Genomic DNA, 25,937 nt, shown 5'->3' with positions numbered 1-25,937 from the left:
CTAAACATTTTTGTGGATTATAAGATAGAGTCTCTTTTCCGGAATGTTATAGTATGAAAGTGTGTGTGGGTTAGAATGGAGAAAATATGGAATTTGAAAATTCTTTTTCCTCATGTTTTCTCTTTTGAGTGCTAACCCTCCAGTTATGAACAAGGCCCTTCCTGAACCCAAGAAGAAAGGAACAATAGGCTGGCTTGCTTCAGCAATGCCCAGAGGCAGAGGCACAGGCATTCCCTCAGGATGGAGCAGTTGGGAAACAACCCGAGGTGTCTACTGAACCAGCCTAACTATCCTGAAGGCCAGAGCTCAGCACAGATTCCACGGTGCCCCCCGCCTCCCCAGCCCAGCCCAGTTGGATCACCTGCCTGAGGGCTGTGGGACAGAGGACCAGTCTTACCCTCTCCCCTCCCATAGTCCTCTCCCTAGGTGGTGCCATCAAAGGCAAACAGGGGGCCCGCCCAGGGAGCTGGCAAGTAAGCACACCTGTGCATCATCATCATTATCAAAGCTATTAACACCATGTGCAGCGTGGGTGTGGGGGCTGATAGCCTAGCCTGGTAGCAAGCAGGTGATGCCATGTCACAGCAATCCTCTGCCCACAGCCAAAGGCCCAGAGGCCCCATTTCATAGTGGCAATACGGATGGAGGGATGTCCCTAGCTGGTAAGCTACCGTGGCAGGTGGTAGAGAGGCTGTCTTCCTTCTCTGGACCCCTAGTCCAGGAGAAGCCTTCCAAAGCAGGGGGTCTGTTCTGAACACAGGTCAGGGAGGCATGTCGGGGTTGGCGCATGATGGTTGGGATGGTAGGAGCCAGAAGCTTCCTAGCATGGTCTGAAACATGTGAGATTTCCAGAAAAGTCTGGGGGACTTTGGTTGCTCCCTTTGGATTTAAAGAACAGATCACATTTCTCATGGACAGGATTCAAAGGGAATTGACTAATGGAAAAATTAGCCACATAGCAGAAGTTCCCTGGGATCCTGCTGGTTGGTAGAGCGCTCCACCAGCTCTACCATGTGGGGTCTCAGCTCTAAAAGATCCAGGGAAGAGCTTCTCCTTTGTGCCAATGTCTACTGGCCACATTGGCCATCCTGTCTCCATGGAATCTTCATTCCCAGAGTGGAGATGCAGACCCTGAGCCTTATGTGGTATCTGCTGGTGTGAGGTCTATGCCAAGTCCCTTTGGCTTGAACTTGGCCATTGCTGGGCTGTGGTGAAGAGGGCAAGCTATCCTTAGTAGCTGAGCAACCTTGGGCAAGTTACTAATCCTCTCTGGGTTTTTAGTCTCTTACCTGTAAAATCAAACTAGAAATTCCATTGCTGCAAGTGGTCAGGGTGATTCAGCTCTACATGATGAGTGGGAAAGAGCACAGGCTTGAATCAGGGAATCCAAAACCTAGCTCAGGCCCCTTGTCACAGACTGGCCCTGCCTCTTTCATTGCCTCAGTTTCCTCCTTGCAATGGGAGTGGCAGGGACTGACTAGGTGGCTATTAAGGTCCATGTGCCTGATGACCAGTTCTGACCTCATTCATCCCTGTCGCTTCCCTGCCTCTGGATGGGATTCTCCCCAGGAGGGGAGAGGAGGTCATAGCTGGGCTGGGATCCACCAGCTGGGATGGGGCAGAGCATGCCTTTTTGGTTTTCTGGTCCTCTGGAGGTGATACCAAGGAGGACAATGCCTCTGGTGCTTCCACTAAGAGAAGCCACTTTTCCTCCACAGAATAGTGAGTGCCCTGGGCCCTGGCTGGGTGGTAGTCAGGCCAGATGATCTGCTCAGACTCATCTCCCAGGAGGGAATGGTCACACTGCCAGACTCCCCTGCCAAACTGGGTGCATGAGTCATAGGTTGCCCTCCACCAGTGCAGACTGAAGAGCCTTTCCTGGGCTTCTCTCCAGAAGGGGCATTTAAGGCCATTTTACCAGGAGCATCTCTCAGTCATGCAGACAGAAACTAACAGATATGGAGGTAGAAGACTTGGATCAGAAACTCCTGTTTACAGCTTACTACTAGTTGAGTGAACTTAGTTGAGACTTTTAACCCCCTGAGGAATATAGCTAGTATTAAATAAAGATGACATTTATGAGTTCAATTAGCAAGATGCCTGACACGTAGTAGGTGCTCACCAAATGCTATTTAAGTCTTCACCCAGAGGTAGGTGCACTAAGAGGTACAGATGGGCAAAGACATTGATCCCCCTAGCCTTCAGGCCCACCAGGGGCAGGGCTTGGGGCTGTCCCAGACCCCCAGCTGATCATTTCAGGCCACAAATTGTCCTGTCTGCTCATCCTGTGTGCCGTGCAAATATCACCACCATTTGTATGCTGAGAGGCATGAAGTTGGGGAAGCACTGGTGGGGGGGGTGGGGGGGCCAAGAGTCTGGAGATGGTGGAAGGGAGAGGAGAAAGAGGGACCAATAGGCAGTATGGCTGTGATTTAGAAGATGTCAGAGCTCAGGCTGTGGGGACCTCATACTCACCATCTGTGAATGGTAGTCAGCCAGGGATGGTACTATTTCTGCAGTAATGGCTGGGAGAGTATCCTGTATGCTTGAGGTAGACAGCTCATCTTACCCTTTCCCCACCCATGGTCCCATTCTTCACAGTGCATAACAGATAATGGACTTTATGTTGTCAAACTCACCGATCAGGAAGCCAAGACATGAAGAAGAGGAAATGGTTGTACATGATAATGGGTAATATGATTGATCTGCAAATTTAGCTCATATATCCTGGTGCTCAGTGACTGGGCCTCTCCAGGCACCAGAATCTGGCCCTTTCCCCATTCTCTGACTGCTGAGAGATAAGTCGCAGTCCCCCCATAACCCACTGCTATGGGTTTCCTATGGGTTTCCTCTCTAGAGAGGCCACCAGGTCAGTCTGAGTTTGTCAGACATCAGGCTATGCCCTGTGGACCTTTGGCTTATCTGCAGCAGCAGAGACGGAGCCTTCTTCAGCCCTCAGTGCTGGGTACCAGGCAGCCCTGGCTCTGCACATCGGAATCCATCAGTGAGCTTTAAAAATGACCAAGTCCTGGGGTGCCTGGGTGGCTCAGTCAGTTAAGTGTCTAACTTCGGCTCAGGTCATGATCCACAGTTCATGGGCTCAAGCCCCACATTGGGCTGTGTGCTGGCATCTCAGAGCCTGGAGCCTGCTTCGGATTCTTTGTCTCCCTCTTTCTCTGCCCCTCCCTGGCTCACACTGTCTCTTTCTCTCTCTCAAAAATAAACAAACATTAAAAAAAAATTTTTTTTAATGACCAAGTTCTACCGTAGACCAATTAATTCTGAATGTCAGTAGGTGAAGCACAGGGACAGGTATTTTTCTTATCTCCCAGGCGATTCCAATCTGCAGCCAGGATTGAGACCATTATGTAGGAGAATAACAGCATGACCTTAGGGAAGAGCCATGAGCTGTGAGCCTCCATGTTGCTTTTCTGTTGTTTTTTTCCCATCATGCTTCATGGTATTGGGGCCGTGTGCCTCTCTTTTTCCTGTTTTCTATCCTAAAACATGATTTTTACCCCTTTCATCTTACCTATTTTGTTGAGCTGATATTAAAAAAAATTTTTTTTTAATGTTTATTTATTTCTGAGACAGAGAGAGACAGAGCATGAGTGGGGGAGGGGCAGAGAGAGAGGGAGACACAGAATCTGAAGCAGGCTCCAGGCTCTGAGCCATCAGCACAGAGTCTGATGCAGGGCTCGAACTCACAAACCATGAGATCATGACCTGAGCCGAAGTTAGACGCTCAACCAACTAAGCCACCCAGGCGCCCCAAATTGAGCTGTAGTTTTAGTAGTTATAGTAGTTTTAGTGTCTTTCTTTTTATTCTGCTTTTCATTTATTTATTTATTCATCCAACATCTAGAGAATGCCTGCTACCACAGGCAATGTACTAGCTTCTGGGATATAGCAAAGAACAAGAAGGCCAGGTCTCATGGTGTGTACATTCTACTGGGATTTGCCCTGTTGTTCTTTTTTTATTAACAAGGCTGGGATATTTGAAAATGGTATTTTGTTTAAGACCTACATCATTCGTCCCTTCTCCATTTTCTCTCTTACTTTTTAGTCCTTAATTAAACTTCTTATTTGATTATAAGCAAAGCTTCTGTCCAAAGGAAGCTAAATAAGTTCAGTTACTTGCACTGGACAATGTTTTGCGTGTGTGTACACACAAGTCTTGCGTTGTGTATACGTAGGAATGCTGGAATCTGGATGACATTTGCGATTGGAGATTCCTAAGCCTCCTTGTACTTCTGTGACTGGGAAGGGTTTTGGAGAAGACAGGCTTGGTTAAACCAGTTGTCTTTTTGCCTCTGAAGAATACTCAACCAATGAACGAAGATTTGGTGAGGGCCTCTTAGGCACAGGACATTGAGCTAGGTACTCTGGTAGAATGGGGTTCTATAGGTGCCAAATGTCAAGAAGAGAAAGGCCCAGCCTCTCCCTCAAGAAGCCCATCAGGGACATAGGACTATTTCCACACAGGAGCGAGTGATGGAAGGCCATCATGGTGAGGACAAGTAGGTACTTCAGAAAAGTCACAGGGGAAAACAATTCTCAGGGCATTATTGGCACTGGTGCAGTTTATTCTGAGACAGTTCCACTCCTTCCCACAGTTCTGGTGTGGACCTTCCCCTTCAAGCTGTGGGTCTTCCCTAAAATAGGTACCAATGGGAACTTGTCCCATCCCAGATGACAGGCTGTGGACACATATTTCCATCACATTGGCAGAGCTCACCCCCAGGAGCCAGGGACTAAGGTTTTCCTTTTTGAAAAAAGAGGACAATTTCCCTGACTGTCTTCTCACAACTGCTAATAAGTTTGATTTGTACTTTCTTTCCAAGGCCCAGAGCCAATCACAGGCATTGTTTCTAGCTGTTAGCACAGGGAATTTGGTGTAGGTGCATCTTTAACCAGAGGGAAGAACAAACCTGTTTTCTTTCTTGAAGCCTAGGGATTTGTTTGTGGAACTGATCTACTGATGGCTGAGGGAGTGGTTTTCAATTTCTTTTTTAATGACCCATATTAAGAAAGACATATTGCATCACCGCCTGTGACTGAAACAAGTTTCCCAAAACATTACTTACCCTTACTGTATGCAATGTCCTCAGATATTTTATATTCCATTTAATTTTTTTAAATGGATTGATCATGCACCAAATTAAATTCATGGGATAATCATGGGTTGTAACCCAGTTTGAAAAACATTCTTTCGCAGCCAGTGCTGCTTTGATCCACATGGGCCCTGCGGCCGAGGCTTGGTCTAGCACCCCCTTGTGGATTTCCGGACAACAGCAAGCACTCAGCTTTTCCAATCCCTGAGATGTCTTCTGAGGGAGGCTTGGACTGCCTTTGCTGGAAGGTTTGAATCCATGGGCCTGTGCCTTTCCCAAAAGGAACATCTGCTAATTGTTGCTAAAATTTCAAATGGAGCATCTTCCCTCCTCTAGGATATGTCATCTTAGGACATTGTAGCAGCAAAACTCAGTGAAGAAAATTGTATTAAAAAGTGATGGAGCTTGTCTCTGGCTTTTGACAAGTACTGCCCCCCTAGTTTTCATAGCTGCTAATAGATGATCAGTGGTAATTAAGCTAATGCATGTGAAGAGTGCCAACGGTGCCTGGTAAGAGTGTCCAAGAGATGTTACTCCCCCACTGCCTCATAACTGATGAGGATTCCTTAATGTGTTGACGGGACTCCAAGATTTCTTATATCTCAGAGGGAATTCAGTCTGTCCTATACTAAAATTCCTCATAAAGGTTAAAAATGTTTTTAATTCATTTCTCAATGCTTCTAAATGTAAAAAAGGTTGGAGGTTGGTGTGTGTGCGAACCCAGTGGGGCCATGGTGGTCGTGCAGAGAAGCATTAAGAGGTGGAAGCAAATACACAGATTGTAAAGCCAGGCTATTTCTGTCCATTTCCCATGACGTGTCCTATCCTACCTCCAATGGGCCCAAGTTGAGTGGGAACCTGTGACTTTTCATGCAGTCCAAGCATCAAGGATGCTTCTCAAAGCTGCTGGTGGTATGGAGCTAGGAGGGACTCCTGTTGTCCTTAGTAGTGAGACAGCAGCTTTGGGTCTCTTGTTGAGCTTGTGGCCAGTTAGTGAAGATAATAAGTGTCCAATGGTCAGGAACATCTATGCCCAAATGGCCCTTCCATACCCCTCCTTGGGTGTATTTTCTTCTTCCTTCTCTGTGCATGCTGCTCTCAGCCAGACTCTGGAATCAGCCTATGGCCAGCTGGGCCTGTTGTAGCAGCGGCCATACACGCCTGATGTGACCTCATCACATCACATGCAGCTCTGAGGCTGAGGCTTTGGCATGGCTAAATCAGTGGTCACCCACAAGTCACATTTTATTGAGCAGATGAGAAAGGAAGACAATACCTTAATAACAGAGAGCCAGGAACAGGGCCGCCCACTTAGACTTCACTTTATACTCAAGACAACCAACCTAAAACTGTGATTTTGAACATACAGAAAAAGATGTCAGCAGATGAAGACCAAGGTTGAACAATAGAAACCAGCTCCAGGTCCCCAAGCTGGAGTTCAGAAGTCTGGCTCTCGGCCTTGCTGCCATAACTGTGGCCAGAATGCAAGGATGATTTACATATATTTGGCCATGTTACCCAAAGGCGAATGTTACTTGACATTTGTGGAAAATATTTAAATTTTACCCCCAAGGATATTTGTCACTGAGGCTTTAAATTCCGACTCTGTCTGCCCAGTTTAAACCCTGCCCAGCATTTCAACGTCAGTCGCCCAAAGCAAAATGCTAATTCTGTCAAATGTATTCCAAGGGCTCACCTCTCTGGCTTGTATCTCTCAATTCAACTTGCAGACAATCAATGTGTGGCATGCACATCACTCTAACACTCCCCGCCACCCATGGCTTTGGAAGAGAGGGACAGAAACAAACCTTTCTGGATCTTGTAGACTAGGGAACTCAGCTGCGCTCCTCAGACACTAAGAGATGTCACATTTGGAGGGGGCTTTATGGATTACAGTTGTTACTAAGTACTTTCATTCCGTTTGTGGCTTTTATTTCCATGGCTTACAGCTGAAAAGCTAAGGCCACATTAAGGGACTCACCCTAGATCTCACAGGTGTGGTTAATCTGAGATTCCAGCCCTGTATTTCCAATCCTAAACTCCTCCCAACCTGTCAGTGCCTGATTTTTGGACGCCTACGTCCAAAAATGGCCTCTGGGAGGCCATATAAAGGGGGCTATGTGGTCCTGGTCTTTTGGTGCCTTTGTCTAGAACATGCTACCCATCTTTGACCTATCTACCTTGAGAAATCTTCTGTCTAAATGTTAATATTTATCATTTACAGCTGGCCACTGCACCCTTTCAAAGGTGAACACAGTAAAATTTATGACAGGTGTACTATCAGACAACAGAGGAGAATAAAAGCAGGAGGAAGTGTGGCAGCCTCCACCTGTGCAAACCATTCATCCAAGGCTGGGACACCTGGACGATTCTGGCATGGGGCTGCAGCCACGCATCTTCCTCCTGGGGCTGCTGTTGCTTCTGGGGCAAGGTAAGTCTTCCTTTTGCTCAGAGGGCAACTAATGGGTCAGCCTGCTGATGTCCCTTGTTGCTTAGAGCTTGAGAGAGGAATACCTCTTTTTCATGAGCACAGAATGCACAGGTTAGACCCAAGCAGGCTGGAATGCTGAGATTCAAGTGCCCACAGCTGTGAGGCAAGAGGCAGGTCTGGGGATAGGTGAAAAGTGCTGATGGGTAACAGTTCTGTGGTGCAGAAAAAAGCCGTCGGTAGAGGGAGTCACAAAGACCCAGGTTCTAGTTCTCTGTGCTGTGTGGCCTTGGGCAAGTTCTAGCTCCCTGGACCTTGATTTTTTTTTTTTTTCTTTCTCATCCTTAAAATGGTAGTACTACTATTTACGGGCTTTGTTTTGTTTTTGCTAAAAGGAAAGAGGAAGGTAGGTTTCAGAAATGAGTGGGCTACTAGTCAGAGCTTTGGATTTCTCCTGAACTAATGATTAGGAGAAGATTGTGCCTCTGCCACATCCCCTTTGCCTCTCTTCTCCTGACCTCTGGCTCCTCTTTGTTTGGAAAGCCTTAAAGATGATTTTTTGGCCTCTCCATATGAGAGGCCTGGGCCCAGAGAGGGAAAGCACTTTCCCTCTAGCCCCCAGAGGTCTGGCTGGGGTCCAAGAACCAGTCTTGCTGCTTACCTTGGATAGGTTTGTTACCCTGTCTAATGGAGGTGTGGGGGGGGGGGGTGGAGGGGGGAGCGTGGTGCTCAAGGGTGCAGGGTATGAGGCAAGGGGAGGATAATAATACTTGCTATGCTTAATACCCAGGGTGATCATATTTTCCTGATTGCTAAATGAGGCAGAGGAGCTTTTTCCTTCATGTTTGATCCATATGAATTCCTCTTTTGTGAAGTGCCTATTCAAGTGTGTTTCCATTTTTGTATAGGTTTCTCCTTTTTTCCCATGATTTAAGGGGTTTTTCATACATGCTGTGCACTTGCTTTTTGTGGGTGACAGGTACAGCTAATGTTTTCTGAACCTTGTCTTTCTGCTCTCTTTATGGAGACCTTAGACGAGCAAAATTCTGGATTTGGGGGAAATAAATGAAGGTGACCCAAACGAGAATAAATGGAGGCAATTCAGAGGTTGCTGAAGCAGGGAAGGCAGCAACATTCACTTTGTTTGGGGAGACGCCAGCGCAGGCAGGGGTGTGGGAAAGCTTGACAGTGAAAAGGGGAAGGACTCAGGTGTGCTCTGACTGGAAGCTGTTGCCATGGGGAAGTTGGAGGCGGGCTAATGAGAAGCGAGGCATCTGACATGATTCATTTGGGGAACATATGTGGCTTTCTGTGGTTGGTCCTGAGTTGGAAGCAGGGACAAAAAGTAGGGAAGCTGCAATCGGGGACCAGGTCCTCACTGTTCTAGACTGATGGCTGCTGGGGTGGTGGTTGGGTTTCCTGCTGGTGTGCTGGTCAGAGTTCAGTTTTATCAGTCGTCTGGCTGTTGTTGGTTTTGTGTTCTGTCTCTTTATTTCTAAAGTTTTCAATCTTATACTCTGGTTTCTCTTCAGATCATATAAATATTTCACCTTTTACTAACATTTTTACTCTTCATGGTTTGTGCTCTTTGGGTCTTATTTAAGAACTCCTCTCCTGCCTTGAGGTCTTGATGATATTATCCCATATCTCCTTCTAAAACTTCATAGATTTTCTTTTCTCATTTGGGTCTCAAATTCACCTGGGATTGGTTTTTGTGACTAGTGTAAGAGAGGAACCGACTTTTACACACTTCTTTTTGTGCAAATACCTAGTTGTCTCCACACTATTTATGGTGAAGTCCATGGTTTCCTCACTGCTGTGAAGAGCCCTTTCTGTTCATATGGAAAGGGCTCAGATGTGCTTACATCAGTTTCAGAACTCAGCTTTATCCATTTGTCTGTCCCTTTGCCTACAGCACATTGTCTCAATACTGCAGCTTTATAGTAAGTTTTATTATTGGAGGAAACAGGTCTATTTTTTTTCTTCTTAAAAATGACTTGACTTTGAACTTCCATATACAGTTTACTTTCTGTCAATTTCTACCCCTCAAAAAACCTGTTGGGATTTTGATGAAAATTGCTCTGAATTCTATGAATCAAGTTCGGGACAACAAACATCTTTACAATATTGAGTCTTCCAAATCATGAGCATATATTTAGGTCTTCTTTAATGCCTCTTGAAGTTTTATAGTTTCTCTGGTGAGGGCTTGTGTATGTTTTGTTTAATTTATTCTTAGGCATATGACCTTTTGTTGTCTGAATGGATTTTTAAATGTTTGCTTTGAAAATGTTTATTTGTATATGGAATTGATTTTTATATATTGATTGTGAACCCAATTAAGTTCTTACAAATTTTAATAAGTTATCTGCATATTCTTTTGGATTTTCTATATACACAACCCTGCCAATAATGACAGTTTTGTTGCTCTCTTTTCAACCTATATACTGTTTCTTTCTTTTACTTTTCTTCCTGTGCTAGCTCCACTACAATTTTTCATGGAAGTGATGTTTGGAGGCATCCTTATTCCCAAGTTCAAAAAGAAAGTGTTTAACATTTTGTCAGTATGTATGGTGTATGCTGTAGGCTTTTCTGCGAATACTCTTTATAAGACTAAGCAGTTCTATCTTGTTACTAATTTGCTAAGAGATTTTTTAAAAATCATGAGTGGATATTGGATTTTATCTAATATTTTTTTCTGCACTTATTGAGAAGATTATATGATTGACTCCATTAAATTTGCTATTGTGATGAATTGACTTTATTATTTTATTCATTTTTTTCAGTCATTGCTTATTAGATTTACTCTAGACCACACATTGTATTTACTTACCCTGCCTTTTCCATCTCTTTTAATCTAGAATAGTTCTTTAGTCTCTTGGTTTGTTCTTTTGTGTCGATGAAAACTTTAGGCTGGCTTTTTGTGTGTATGCACTTCAATTTGGATTTGTCCAAATTTTTTTTTTTTTTTTTTTTTTTTTTTTTTGCTGGAATCAGATTAAACTCTCTGGGAAGAAATAAAAAATAGATCATGTTTTGTCCTTAAGGTATTGCATTGGGGGATACATGTGATGCTGGTAAATACCGTAATTGATTGTGTTAAGTTTGGTAATTTGATTAAGGTGTGTCTGCCAGAGTTCTCCCTTGTAAGGGTGCCTCCCCCCATGTGATTTATAAGTTATCTGTGAGGAGGAATTGTGATCCTATGTGACCATTCTTCTACCCAATGGTTTTCCCATCCACTGATGATTCTTGCCTGAACTGAATATTACCAGGGTGACTGTAATGTGGTGATTTTAAAATGTCTCTCATTCCTTCTAACATTGTTAGTTGGCATTCCCCCATTAAAAAAAATAAGAGATTCTCTTCTCTACACCATTCTTATTATGTTTTATCTTTTTAATATAAAATAGATTTATGGGTTATTTTATTATTTAAAAAATTTTTAAATGTTTGTTTTCAAGAAAGAGAGACAGAGAGACAGAGCATGAGGGGAGGGGCAGAGAGAGAGGGAGACACAGAATCTGAAGCAGGCTCCAGGCTCTGAGCTGTCAGCACTGAGCCTGACACGGGGTTCGAGCCCACAGACAGGGAGATCATGACCCGAGCCAAAGTCGGACACTTAACCAACTGAGCCACCCAGGTGACTCTATGGATTCTTTTATTAGTCAGCGTGGTATAATCCATTCAGGTTGCTATTCATTTCGATGCTCAAGGAATTATGGATTTGGCCAGTGAGATGCCTTCATACTGCCTCCTGTGTCCCCATCCATTTTTAAGCACTTTTTAGTTTTATGGAACAAGCCATTCCAACTAATCCTGTGTTTTTCCAATTTCAGCCATGCAATTAGCCATTTCTTCAAGGTTCCAATTGTTGGGGGATTTTATTTAGAAACCAAGATTAGGTGCTAGGGGTGTTCATTGCTGCTGGAGTTATGTCCAAGCTCACCCAGTGGACAGAGCTAAGAAGTACAGTTTCCTTTTTAAAAAATAAATGTATACAAATGATCTTTAGGTAGAATTAGCCTTTTATCTCCTTCCCCCATTTCAGATTGGTTTTGTCCTTCTTTCACAGTGCAAACCAAGGTTACAAAAGCAACAATAAATCTTTTTGTTTGCTGAGTCTTGTGATACAGCATAATATCGGAGCTACTCTAATAATAGCACCAATGACAATAGCACCAATAACAATGGTTTCTTGCCATTCTTTTTCCTTCGAGTATATCACACTCAAGGTGTATAATCAATATACTTAGTTCAAAATCACTGGGATTAATTCTATTTCTTTTGTTCTCACTGTATGGTTATCTATCGGACACATAGTTAAGTTTGTCTCTGTATTCAGTTATAGGGTTTCTCCCATTCTTGTTGATTTTAGTTTATCTTTTGAATATATAGAACATTAACATGGTTCAGAAGTCAGAACTATGTGAAAAAAGACACTCAGAGAAGTTCCATCTCCTCTAGCCTTTCTTTTCTACTTATTCATGTAGATAACCAATTTCATTATTTTCATATCTTCTCTATATTTCTTTTTGCAATATACTTTATTTTGTCTTCCTTCTTGCACAAATGATAACCTACTGTATGCTTTTTTGTTTATTTTAATTTTCTTCACCTAATGTATCCTGAGATTATACTGTATCTATTCAGATCTTTTTCATTTTTTTTCCAACTGTAGACTATTCCACTATTACCGTATATATTCAACAAGTCTCCTGATGTGGCCATTAGGTTGTTTCCAGTATTTTGCTACTATAAGTAGTGTTGTCATGAACAATCATGTGCATAGGCCTTTTTCATGTTGTTGGAGGTATAGCTTAGGATAAGTTCCTAGAACTTAGGAGTCAAAGGGTAAACACACATAGTTTTGTTGGATGTTGCCAAATTTTCCTCCGTAAGGATTGTACCATTTTATATTCCCCCTGGTAGTATATAAATAAAATGTCATCTTCTCCGTGGCTTGACAATATAGTGTATAGTCAAGCTTTAGAACTTTTGCAAAGGTCACAGGTGAGAAATGGCATTTTTAGTTTAATTTCTCTGATTACAAAGGAAGTTGAGTATCTTTTCTTATTTTTAAAGACCATGTGATCTCAGGTTCCAAAAAAGTAATGAAAAAGGTTAAGTCCCAATGTGCTAGCACTTTTCAAGTCTCTGCTTGCAAATGTTTGATAACATCCCATTGGCCCAAGCAATTCAGATGGGCAACCTCAGGTTTAAGTGGAAGAGAAATAAACTTCTCTAGATGTAAGGAGCAACAAAGTTACATTGTAAAGTGACACGCATCCACAGATGCATATTTGTGACCATTTTGTAATGGTCTACGTTCACTGCTCTTTTCTTCAGGGTTTTTAATAGCTATTTTTGCATGTTTATTTTGCCAAATGAACTTTAGAATCAATTCATCTAGCTTTGGAAAAAAATCCATTGGCATTTTTATTGAAATTCACTTAAAATGAAACTAGGCTTATCCAGAAGTATTTAATCTTTTATAATTATTATAAATGTTTTTTATTCTCTTCCACTGTACTTCCAACTGGGCCAGCTCATATATTGATATATACAAAGGCTTTTACATTTTGCATGTTAATTTTATACTTTCTATCTTGCTACATTATTATACCTTTTGAATTAGTTTTATCGTTAATCTCTAGAGCAATTATACACCCATATCATTAACAGATAAGAGTTTTCCTTCGTTTCTAATTCTTCTTCCTGTATTTATTTTTTCCTAATTGAATTGGCTAATATTCCAATACCATATTAAATAGCAGTGGTGATAGTGGCAATTCTCACCTTGTTCCTGACCTTAGTAGGAGGAAAATTTCTCCCTATTCAATTGGATGATGGCCTTTGGGAATTATCCATACATGCATAAATACACACACACACACACACACATACACACGTGTGTGTGAGTGTGTGTGTGTGTGTTTGCATTAATGAAATATCCATAAATTTCTATTTCCTTGAGTGTTTTTATCAGGAATTAATGTTAAAGTTTGTTGAGTGTCTTTTTAGCATCTGTGGAAATAATCTTATTCCCCCCCCCTTAGATTAGTTATTATTTTGAATTATATTAATAGATTTGTTAATATTGGGCTATCTGTGCATTCCTGGAATAAAATCGAGTTGGTCATGGTATATTTTGTCTTTATATACCACTGGCCCTAGAAAACATTGATTTGAACCATGTGGGTCCACCTATATCCAATTTCTTTCAACAAACTTTTGGAAAATTTTTTGGAGATTTGTGACCATTCGAAACAACTCAGAAATAGCATAGCCTAGAAATATCAAAAACATTAAGAAAAAGTTAGGGATGTCACAAATGTGTTAATTCTATGTAAATACTAGTCTATTTTATTATTTACTACCATTAAAATGTACACAAATCTATTATGAAAAGTTAAAAATTATCAAAATTTACACAGAGACCATACATTATCTTTTCATTTTTGATGTCTGGTATTCATAAAATATATACCATCTAGAGTATTTTGTATCCTTTAAGGCAATATTGATGTTAAGTACAACAGATAATTCATCTTGTAAACAGATGATGTAAACTTATGGATAAACACAAAGCTCTATACATGTATTTTCTCTTCCTTATTAACATTTTCTTTTCTCTAGCTTGCTTTATTATAAGAATACAGTATATAATCCATCTAAAAAAACAAAATATGTGTTAGTTGACTATGTTATTGGTAAGGATTCTGGTCAACAGTGGGCTGTTAGTAGTAAATTTGGGGAGGAATCAAAAGTTATGCATAGATTCTGTCTGTGTGGATGGTCAGTGCTCCAACCTCCAGTTGTTCAAGGGTCGACTGTACTGCTGGATTTAGTTTGCTAACACTTGTGTGGGATTCTTTTTCTTACATGTTCATGAATGAAATTGAACTGTCATTTTCTTTTCTCTTGGTGCCCTTGTTGGATTTTGATATCAGTGTTCTACATTCTCGTAAAATGTATTTGGGAGTGTTTCTTTCTTGAATAGTTTTTAATATGAATGGAATTCGTTGTATCGGGCTCTCTCAGTCAGTAGAGCATGAGACTCTTGATCTTGAGGCCACAAGTTCAAGCCCCATGTTGGGGGGTAGAGTTTACTTAAAAAAAATTATATAAAATATATGAATGGAATATTTTCCTTTACTTGGTAGAACTCACCAATAGCCTAGAATATTATATTTTGTTAAATTTTTCACTACTGACTCAGTTTTTTATTTTTTTAATTATTTTTTAAAATATAATTTATTGTCAAGTTAGCTAACATACAGTGTATATAGAGTGCTCTTGACCTCGGGAGTAGATTCCCATGACTCATCACTTACAAACAACACCCAGTGCTCATCCCAACAAGTGCCCTCCTCAATGCCCATCACCTATTTTCCTCTCCTTCCACCCCACCATCAACTCTCAGTTTGTTCTCTGTATTTAAGAGTCTCTTATAGTTTGCCTCCCTCTCTGTTTGAAACTATTTTTCCCTTTCCCTTCCCCTATGGTCTTCTGTTCAGTTTCTCAAATTCCACATATGAATGAAAACATGATATCTGTCTTTCTCTGACTGACTTATTTCACTTAGCATTATAATCTCCAGTTTCATCCACATTGTTGCAAATGGCAAGATTTCATTCTTTATCACTGGTGAGTAGTATTCCATTGTATATAGAAACCACATCTTTATCCATTCATCAGACCAGCCACATTTGGGTTCTTTCCATAATTTGGCTATTGTTGATAGCACTGCTATAAACATAGGGGTACATGTGCCCCTATGAATCGGCACTCCTCTATCCTTTGGATAAATTCCTAGTAGTGCTATTGCTGTGTCATAGGGTAATTCTATTTTTAATTTTTTGAGGAACCTCCACACTGTTTCCCAGAGAGTTGCACTCGTTTGCATTCCCACCAACAGTGCAAGAGGGTCCCCTTTCTCCACATCCTTGCCAGCATCTGTTGTTTCCTGAGTTGTTAATTTTAGCCACTCTGACCTGTGTGCGGTGATATCTCAGTGTGGTTTTGATTTGTATTTCCCTGATGATGAGTGATGCTGAGCATCTTTTCATGTGGCTGTTGGCCATCTGGATGTCTTCTTTGGAAAAGTGTCTATTCATGTCTTCTGCCCATTTCTTCACTGGATTATTTGTTTTTCAGGTGTTGAGTTTGGTAAGTTCTTTATAGATTTTGGATTCTAACCCTTTATCTGATAGGTCATTAGCAAATATCTTCTCCCATCCCCTGACTCAGTTTTTTAAATGGTTATAGAATTATTCATATTTTTATTTCTTATAAGTATGTTTTGGAAAGTTTTGTCTTTCTAGGAATGTGTTCATTTCAAGTACATGTTGAAGTTTTTTGCATAATTTTTAGAGAATTTCTATTGTTATCTCTTTGATATCTGTAGCTTCTGTAGTTATGCCCCCTTTTTATTTCCAATACTGGTTATTTGTGACTTCATCCTTTTTCTATGATTCATCTTATCAGAGGTTTGTCTACCTTATTAGTTTTTTGAAAGAACCAACTTTTGGCTTTATTGATCTTCTATGTCATAGTTGTCTGTTGCTGCAGAGCATGTTACAGTAAATCATATTGACAAACAGCAAGCATTTTATTTACTCACAATTCAGTGGATCTGCAATTTGGGAAGACATCAGCTGGGACATCTTGTCCCTGTTCCACACGGTATTGTGTGGGACTGACATGGCCGATCTAAAATGACATGTCTGTTGACTTGGTACTGGGGTGTGTTGGTCCTTCTCCACATGGTCTTTCTAGGAGGACAGCCTGGGCTGGGTACAGAAGTACCTAAATGGGCAAAAATAGAACCCACAAGGCCTCTTAATGCCTGGGCCCAAGAGTCATTTCTGCTGCTTCTGTTGGTCAATGCAAATTTCAGGGCCAGCCTATATACAAGGGGAAGGAAACAGACTTTACCTCTTGTGGGGAGGGGTGGCAAAAGTCACATTTCAAAGGGGCCTGCAGGATGGGAGGAAAGTTATGGTCCTTTTTGGAAAAATACACTACGGTCTAAATTGTATGTTTTTTTCCTGTTTCATTAATTTCTGTGAATTAATCTCGCATGACATTTATAGTCTTTCTTGAATCTATGGCTTGATATCTTCCATAAATTTTGAAAATTCTCAGACAGTATCTCTTGAAATACTGCTTCTACTCCATTATTTCTGTCTTTTCCTTCCATGGTGCGAATTAAATGTATGTTTGGTTGTCTTTATATACTATGTCCCTTAGCCTCTATTCCAACTGTACCATCTTTTTGTATTTCTAGAAAATTGCTGCATTCTGAGTAATATATTATGACACATGTCCTAATTTATTCATTCTTTCAGTTGTGTCTAATGTGCTGTTAGACCTGATCATTAGAGGCTTTGAAAATATTTTTCAAATATAATTTACATGTATTTCTGTACCAAACTGACAGTGTTACTTTTAAAAATAATTTTGTGTTTCCGTGAATAGCCTCAAATTTTCTTTTCCACCATCTTGGATCTGTTTCTACTGTATTTTTTTGTTTCTGCTGATTCTTACCTCTGGATACTTTGTTTCTCTCTTTGCCTAGTTATTTTTTGTGTGCAGCTCAGACTCCTCCAAGAGTTATTTGTAGACTCTTTGGGGCCTAAGATGAATATGACCATATAAATGTAACTCTGTCGAGCACTGGGGACATTGCCATTTGAGTGTCACTTCAAACTACACTCACAGCGTGAGGTTCTCTAGAACAGCCAGCCAAGCGCCACACTAACCACTGTGTATATATAACAGCTTCCACTTAAGAGGTATATACTGTTGGACGCCTGAGTGGCTTGGTTGGTTAAGCATCTGACTCTCAGTTTCAGCTTAGGTCATGATCTTGCAGTTTGTGAGTTTGAGCCCCACATCGAGCTCTGTGCTGACAGTGTGGAACCTGCTTGGGATCCTCTCTGCCCTTCCCCCACTTGCTCTCTTCCTCTCAAAATAAGTAAATAAAAACTTAGGGGCGCCTGGGTGGCGCAGTCGGTTAAGCGTCCGACTTCAGCCAGGTCACTATCTCGCGGTCCGTGAGTTCGAGCCCCGCGTCGGGCTCTGGGCTGATGGCTCAGAGCCTGGAGCCTGTTTCCGATTCTGTGTCTCCCTCTCTCTCTGCCCCTCCCTGGTTCATGCTTTGTCTCTCTCTGTCCCAAAAATAAATAAACGTTAAAAAAAAAAAAAAAAAAAAAAAACTTAAAAAAAAAAAAAAGAGGGATAGACTATTATCATTTTACAGATGAGAAAACTGAGACTCAGAAATTAAATAACTTCCCCAAGATCATCTAGCTGTAAGTACAGGAGCCAGAGTTCAGTCCTGAGACTGAGTCCTGAGTCATGGCTTTTTGCCACCACCCTGTATTACAGGGAGGGAAGAATCATAATTGGGCTTTTATTTAAGCTTTGAAATGGGCTCAACAAACAACACACGTAGAAATAGGTTCCTGTTCCAAAAGTTTGGGTGTATAAAACTGAAACATCATTATCTTAAAACTGCAATTGGCAAAAGCAAGTTGGCAAGAAACCACTGTATCTAATAAAGTACAATTTTTGCTAGAGCTTCATTTTCCTGGAATGGGTCAGCAGTTCCCTGGGAGACTGTCAGGCTGGGGAATGAAAACTCATCGCCTTGGTAATGCACCTGGGTCAGGCCTGTCACTGGTAAGCCAAAGGCAGGAGCAGGTGAGGAAAGGAATACCTCTTTTCTCATTAGAACAAGTACAGCCAGTCAATGTTTGTTTTACAGGGACCTAGAGTCGTTCCTGGAGGTTGCCAGCCGAGCCTTCTAGAAATCGTCTTTCCAAATAAGAGTAGATAGCAACCCTGGAGAGCTTTTGGTAGGCCAGGTTCTTCTAGTTATTGACGAGAGAGGAGTGGGGACTTGCTCAAGTCCTGTAGCCAGTTGGTGGCCGAGCCATCCTTGGAACTCTGGTGTTAGACTCTCTTCTTTTTTTTTTTTTTTTTTTAATTTTTTTTTTCAACGTTTATTTATTTTTGGGACAGAGAGAGACAGAGCATGAGCGGGGGAGGGGCAGAGAGAGAGGGAGACACAGAATCGGAAGCAGGCTCCAGGCTCTGAGCCATCAGCCCAGAGCCCGACGCGGGGCTCGAACTCACGGACCGCGAGATCGTGACCTGGCCGAAGTCGGACGCTTAACCGACTGCGCCACCCAGGCGCCCCTGTTAGACTCTCTTCTACATCAGATGCCTCAAACCCCATATCCACCCCCCTGCTCCAACTCACTTGCCTCCAAGTTCCTTCTGTGAGCTGCACACCCAGGTAAGGGATTCTCTCTGGGGGCACTCAGGAGCCATACTTTTCCTGGGCTGTCATCTGTACCTTGTAGTTTTTGAGGACTTTATCGTCAATCATCCTTTTCATCAAGTTGCATTTTTGCTACTGTCAGTTAACTGTCTGAGCGCTCTTCTAAGAACCCGAGTTGAGCTGAGCCTGGCTGGGAGATAATAAACCAAAAGAAGGAACCCTCAGGAGAGAGCTTATTTGCATAAAATCACTGGAGAAGAATTAAGTACCAAAATAGGTGAAGTAGCTGTAATGAAAGCAACAGGCTTCAGAGAACTGAGAGGTGAACGTGGGCTGGAGAAGTTTCACGTAGGAGGGAAACTCAGCGGAGCTCTGAAAGCTGTGTGGGATCAAGATAAACACAGGAGCAGGGAGGGCATGCAAGTTAGGGAGCAGCACACTCAGAGATGAAGTCGAGGTTCCTAGTGCAGGGAGCAGGTCTGCTGATCCGAGGGCAGGGTTAGTGTCGGGGGAGGAATTTGAAATCCCAAGACCAGAACAATAGAGATTATCATATCTTTTGGCTTAAAGAGACTTCTAAAAGAACTATTCCCTTTTTTTTTTATTGTTTGTTTGTTTGTGTATTTATTTATTTATTTATTTATTTTACATGAACAAAAACTGAACCCTTGGGCAGGTCAGGTTAAGTGACCTGCCCAAGGTCACACAGCAAGCCTAGAATTTGGATTTGCTATCGTGGGAAGTGGGGAGCTATGACAGACTCTTCAGCAGGAGAGTGGCCTAATGCAAGTGGTATTTTGGACAAGATGAGTCTGCCAGCTTCAAACATAAAAGGTCATGTGTGGAAAGAGGCAGCACACTGGTGAATTTGTGTGCCTGGCTCCTAGAAAGAGGCCCCGCAGGGAGTTTGCTTGGTTCTGGGAAGGCCAAGAGCTTTTCTTTTAGGCAACTGTCTCCTTTTGTGTTCTTGCATCTCAGTGGGAACAGTGGTCCTTAGCCCATGTTCTCTTCTTCACACTAGAACCTCCCAGTTGTCTCTGGAAAGAGACTTTTCTGATTGTGGGGGAGGGTGGACCATGAGGCCCCCGCACAGCTCCCTGAGATTCCCCTCCTGTTGGAGCTCACTAATAATCGCTACCACCCCTGTCCACCTTTGAGGGTCCCTGTTAAATCTCTGACTGGAGCTGGGAATGATTGTGGAGGGTATTGGCATGGGAGAGTCAGGGCCCTGGCCAGCCGCTGCTGAGATACCACTGGTTCACCTTCACCATGGCACCCTCTTCTTCGGGTTGTTCGTCCTGGCTCTGGGCCTACCTCAATTGTTCCCATGAGGAAGGTGAGGAAAACCTAATTGACAAGCAAAGCCTTTCTTGTCTCCGGTCACATAATGAGCGAAGGGCAAAACCTTAAGTCAACTGCGGATGTGCTCCCTCCCATTCAAACTGCTCCCTAAAGACTTCTTCCCTCTCCCCCGACACAGGGTGTATGATGTTGGATACTGGGTGGGCATCAGGAGGTGGAGACAGGAGGGTGCACTGGTCTGTGTCTGGGATGGAATCTGTAATGGGTGGTGGTGTCCCCTGTGGTCATCAGCACAGGACACGGAGTATCTAGAGAATGTTGGTTTGGGACTTCCCAAGTCATCTCTAATGTTTTTTGTACAATCATCAGACTAGAGGATGTGTCTACTCAAAAAGTTGTGACCATGTTAATACTATTATCATTCTTTGGCATGCCTGATGAAAAATTGAGATTGATGAGTTAGGACAGCCAAAAAAAAAAAAAACTGGTCTTATAGACGTGACAGAAGAATAAATTTCCACATGCCAGGAACTCAGGCTATAGAGCAACACACACAACAAGCCCTTTAAGAACATTCTTTTAAAAAGACTTTGGTCTCAAGGAAAGCATATCAGATGACATTAAGGAGAATCAAATTCCACATCATGGCCTTTTTAGTAACTTGCTGAGTGATCTTCGGCAAGTTTGTTAACCTCTCTGGGTCTTAGATTCCTGAGACGTTAAATGAGATGATATCAAAGATCTGCCCACGTTGGCCATTCTAGAATTCTTTATTATTTTTTTTATTGTTTATTTTTGAGAGAGACCTAGTGCCAGTGAGGAAGGGGCAGAGAGAGAGAGAGGGAGACACAGAATCCGAAGCAGGCTCCAGGCTCTGAGCTGTCAGCACAGAGCCCAATGTGGGGCTCGATCCCATGAACCGTGAGATCATGACCTGAGCCAAAGTCGGATGTTTAACCGACTGAACCACCCAGGTGCCCCACCATTCTAGAATTCTAAGACAAATGTTTAGAGGTTAGTCTAGCTACCCCAGAAAGATTCTCTAGTCCTCACTGTCCCCTTCTACTGACTATGGCATGTGACCACGAAAGCACCACACTGAGGGAGAGATGCTGACATCTTGTGACGCTTGGCGCACAGGCGGTCCTGGTGTTGGAGCAGCAGCCAAGCATGACTTGTGGTTTTTGACTCCGCTCCCACAGGCAGTCATGTGTGGTGCCTCCTCCCAGGTCAACAGCATTCTGCAGGCCCTTGGGTGTACATGGGATAAAGTGCTGCATGCAGGGACAGATAATCCCAGAAGACCTGCTTACAGCCCAGACAGTACAGGGGACAGATACAGGCTGAATTGAACCCTCCCCTTCCCAGGTCGCCAGGACAGCTCACTGCTTGGTGGATGGCAGCGCTGGCCTGGAGCCTGTCCCTGCCCTTGCTGGCATGGTCTGTGTGAGCTGGTAAAAATCACCTAGCCTCTCTGAGTCTATAAAAATGTTAACAGGGTCATAATTCCTGCCACTTACTTACCCTTTAGGGTTGCTGGGAGGACAATACACTTTTCAAAGAGTCTGAGAATTTAATGTACCCTGAAGAGTGGCCTTAATTGCACATGCGTTGGCCTTAAAAGTCCTCCCCGCACTGCCCAAGGCGAGGGCCTTCCTTTCATCCGGGGAGACAAGCCACTCCTAGCTTGTGTACAGCCCTCTTCTGTTCACACAGCAGTTTCCTGTTCTTTGATCCTTGAGACAACCTCAAGAAGAAGGTCAGGAAACCAGTCGTATCCCCATTTGATAGATGAAGAAGTCAAGGTTCAGAGACATTAATTCTTGATTAAGGTCACAAAATGGCTGTCTTTCCTCAAGGCAGGGATAGGGGTGGAAAATTGTGCCCCAGGCACAGCATAAGTGGAAAAATATAAAGGAAATTTGTAAATTAAGAGAGCATGGGCTGTTTTAATTTTGCTTTTGAAACCAGCCTCCTTACCCCTGGCCTGATGTTGGGCTAATGCACTCTGGGTTTCCCTGAAGAGTTGGGGCTCTTAATCTCACAGGTGCAGCAGTCAAAGGGCTTTTAAAAACTTCTGGTGTCCAGGATACCTAGGCCCCACATCAGGCCAACCAAATCTGAGCCTCTGTCTTGGGGGGCTGGGCAGCAGGTGACGGGTTGAGGACCTTTGCTTCAGAAGGTGCTTCCCTAAGGACACTCGTGTGTGAATTTACCTCGTCAGGCCTGATGCTCTAATGGCCTTTTGTTAGTTCCAGGACCCCAGTGGTCATGGCTCTTCCCACTTGGATGACTGATCTCAGCCAGACCTGTTTCTCTGAATGTGCACAGATGCCTTCCTCTCTCATTCCCATCAGCGTGGAAAAGTACATGTTTTTTTCCCTTACTGACCTTACTGAGTTGGGAGTTTCTCAGGGAGCTCAAAGCCCTTTATAGATCCATGAGCTGGAGGCTAAAACAATCTTCCAAAAGAGAAAGATTCATGGGGTTCAATCATGCCACAAGTGCTTTGATAATTTCTTCCACAATACCTCAGGGTGCTATGGGAACAGGCAAGAATTTTTTTTTTCCATTTATCTGGTGGGAAGTGGAGAACTGGAGTGAGGGCCAAGTCACTCTGGGAGTCAGTGGGGACAGCACCAAGGGGTCTAAGTTCTCCTGAGCACTTAATGTTTAGATTCTGGATGTAGTTACTCCAAGCAGTTACCATGGGCGATTCAGATCATCAAGTTAAAAACATGAACTCTGGGGGCTCCTGGGTGGCTCAGTCAGTTGAGAGTCCGACTTTGGCTTGGGTCATGATCTTGCAGTTGTGAGTTAAGTTCCACATCAGGCTCACTGCTGTCACTGCTGTCAGTGTGGAGCCCACTTCAGATCCTCTACCCCTCCCCTGCTCACACTCTCTCAAAAATAAACAAACCTTAAAAAAAAAAAAAAAAAAAAAACCCCCAAAACGTGAACTCTGTCGTTGTATGAGGAAATCACAGAACATTGAGGTTGGAAAGGTCTGAAAAATGGTTTGTGCTAACCATCTCTGTGACACTGAAATTATCACAACTATCATTTACTGTATTTTTTCCACTCCTGGTTCTGGGGAACAAAGGTTATGGAGCAAGGCCAGGCCCCCTTTAGACACTGAAGGAGGGTCTCCTACATCCCCCTCGGCTTTTCTTCCCTGGTCTTCCCAAGTGTGTTTAAACAGGACACATTGAAACGTGAAGGGTCAGATGTCCTATCTTTTTTCTGATCTTTTCTCTTTCTTTCTTGCCTCCTTTGGATTAAATATTTTTATTACTTCAATTCCACCACCCTACCCTGCTGAACATGAGCCTACTAATTATACATGTTTTTGTTATTTTGGCATTTATAATTACAACATGCATCCTTGACTTGTTAAAATCTAATTAAATGATTACTTTAATCACCTCCCAGATAAAGGAAAAACCTTATCGGCGTAACTCCATTTACTCTGAATCTGCCCACACAGCAATATGTTACATGTATTTCAAACCCCACCCTCCATTCTTTTTATTGTTTCTATCAGGGGTGGCAAATTTTTTCTATAAATGGCCAAATGACAAAATATTTTAGCTTTTGTGGCTCACGTATGGTCTCTATCACATATTCTTTTTTTTTTTTTTTTTTTAACCTTTAAAGGTGTGAAAACCATTCTTCTCTAGAGAGCCATACAAAAATAAGCTGCGGGCAGATTTGACCTATGAGCCTCAGTGTACTGGCTCCTGCTTTATGCAGTTAATATTATTTTGGATTTATTCACCCTTACTTCACTTCATTCCTTCTTACATTACCATGCTTCTATCTGGCATCATTTTCCTCGTACCATTTGGAATGTGTCATCCCACTGTCTTCAGGCGTCTATTGTTTCTGAGAAATTGACCGTTAATCATAATGTTGGTCTCCTGTGTGTTTTTCTTCTGCTCTTGAAATTTTTTCCTTCGCTTTAGAACTACACGTAGACACAGCAGTTAGTACAGTTCAAGTATCTGGGTAAATTTCTCTCTGTGTTTTTCCCACCTAAAGTTTCCCCCCCCCTTCACCCCCAGTTTCTTTGATCTGTGGCTCAATATCTTTCTTCACATGTGGAAAGTTTTCAGCCATAATCTCTTCAAATCCTTTTCTGCCTCTTTCTCTGCTTCTTTTGGGACTCAGTACGCGTATGTTTGTGTGCTTGGCAGTAGCCACAGATCTCTGAGGCTCTGTTTATTTTTCGTCAATCTTTTTTTCTTCTCTATTTTTCAGAAATGTACCTTCTATTGATCTATCAATCTGGCTTGAAGTTTACAAGTTCTTTTTCCTACCATCTCAAGTCTGTTGTTGAGCCAATCTAATAAATCTTTCAGTGTTGTGTTTTTCAACTCTGGGTTTCCTTTTTTTTTTTTTTTTTTTTTTTTTACTACTATCCGGGTCCACTCAGAACTGGTTTCCATTGACTGCTGTTTTTCCCCCATAGTGCAAGGCTCCCTTTTCAGTTTCATGGCATGTCTAGTAATTTGTGGTTGCAAACTGGACATGTTTGATAAACATCTAGCAATTCTGGATTTGTTTAATTTTTTCTGAGGGTTGTTGGTTTTTTAGTAACTTGCCTAGACTTAAACTGTGGAATCCGTCTTCTCCTTCATGATGTGTAGCCACTGATGTGTTTGATCAGTTTTTTATTTCTTATTTTTATCTTTTTAACCTGGCATTCTAGGAGTCATCCCTGGGTCTGCGTGGTTTAGTGATCAGTCAGCGACTCGGACAGAGGTCGTGCTCAAATGACTTGGGTTGCTAAGGGTCCGTATGTGTAGGTTGTGGAAGGACACAAAGTTTGAATCAACTCTCAAGCTTCTCTTCACTTATTCCAGGTCTTCCTAGCACAGATGTAGATTTCCAATCAGCCAGGAGAAAGGAAAGAGCGTATTTCAACCTTCCTCAATTCCTGGATTGCCCCCATTAAAAATCTGATTAGTTCACCTCTCACCCTAACTTGAAACAAAACATTAGGCTAATAGAGCCGTGGATGTTACCCATTTATTAGTTCACTACTTTACACTGTCTTTTGTCTATTTTGTTTTTTGTTTTCTCTCTTGGTTTCTATTTATTTGGTGGTGTTTCCTGGTAATTTTTTTTTATTGGAAGCTGGGCATTAGAAAGACAATTTGATGTTGTGGATGGTGCTATCTTCCTTCGTAAAAGCAGACAGGTAGGGGCATATCACCTTAGTCTATTCTGGAATAAAAATGATTCAAAGTGGACTCCGTCTTTTTTGCAGGATGGCCTATTTCAAGTTTATCCCTACTCCAAGGGTCTAGCTCTTTGAAGCACCAACTGAAACCCAGGATGTTTACCAGGCCTGCCCTCCTTGATGCACATTACACCCTAGTGTTTCTCTCCAGTTTCACACAACTGCCTGAAGCTCTGCGTGGCCTGTTAGCCTCTTACCTGCTGATGTCTCTTGTCAAAGATTTGGCAAATGTTTCTAGGGTAAAACCAGCACCAAATGTTGGGCCCATGCTCTTCACTTCCCTTCTCTCTGGCTATTGACCCCTCCAGTTCTTGCTGCCTTTTTGACTCTCAGTGGAAGGGCACGATCACGCATGTGCACACACACAGAGAATGTGGAAATGCACAAAAGGATTTCTGCAGAGGGAAAAATCAAGGCCCAGAAGATCCCATAGTGTTTGCAGGAAAGAGATGTAGGGATCCATCTACTGTCTTCAAGAACAGTCTCCTTTGAGCCCCTTTAAAGCCTTTCAGATCTAGAGTCAGCAGATGGAGACTCTCAACCCAATCCTACTTCTTG

At 42.5% G+C, this 25,937-nt stretch overlaps 1 protein-coding gene across 4 annotated transcripts in view; it reads left to right on the top strand.

Moving 5' to 3' along the window:
- The window catches only part of PLB1 (phospholipase B1), a 143,224-nt gene that overhangs the window by 13,840 nt on the left and 103,447 nt on the right, over positions 1 to 25,937 (top strand). For all 4 annotated transcript variants that reach the window (XR_006703702.1, XM_045447300.1, XM_045447298.1 and 1 more), the window contains exon 2: positions 7,339 to 7,545. Coding sequence is in view for 3 of the 4 variants with exons in the window: in XM_045447300.1 (XP_045303256.1) it covers positions 7,491 to 7,545 (55 nt within the window). In the remaining variant the exon portion in view is untranslated. The remainder of the gene's footprint in view (positions 1 to 7,338; positions 7,546 to 25,937) is intronic.

Source organism: Leopardus geoffroyi, chromosome A3 (assembly GCF_018350155.1).
Source record: "Leopardus geoffroyi isolate Oge1 chromosome A3, O.geoffroyi_Oge1_pat1.0, whole genome shotgun sequence".
Classification (NCBI taxonomy): domain Eukaryota; kingdom Metazoa; phylum Chordata; class Mammalia; order Carnivora; family Felidae; genus Leopardus; species Leopardus geoffroyi.
Note: the sequence above shows the minus strand (reverse complement) of the source record. Positions and strands in the feature narration are given on the sequence as shown.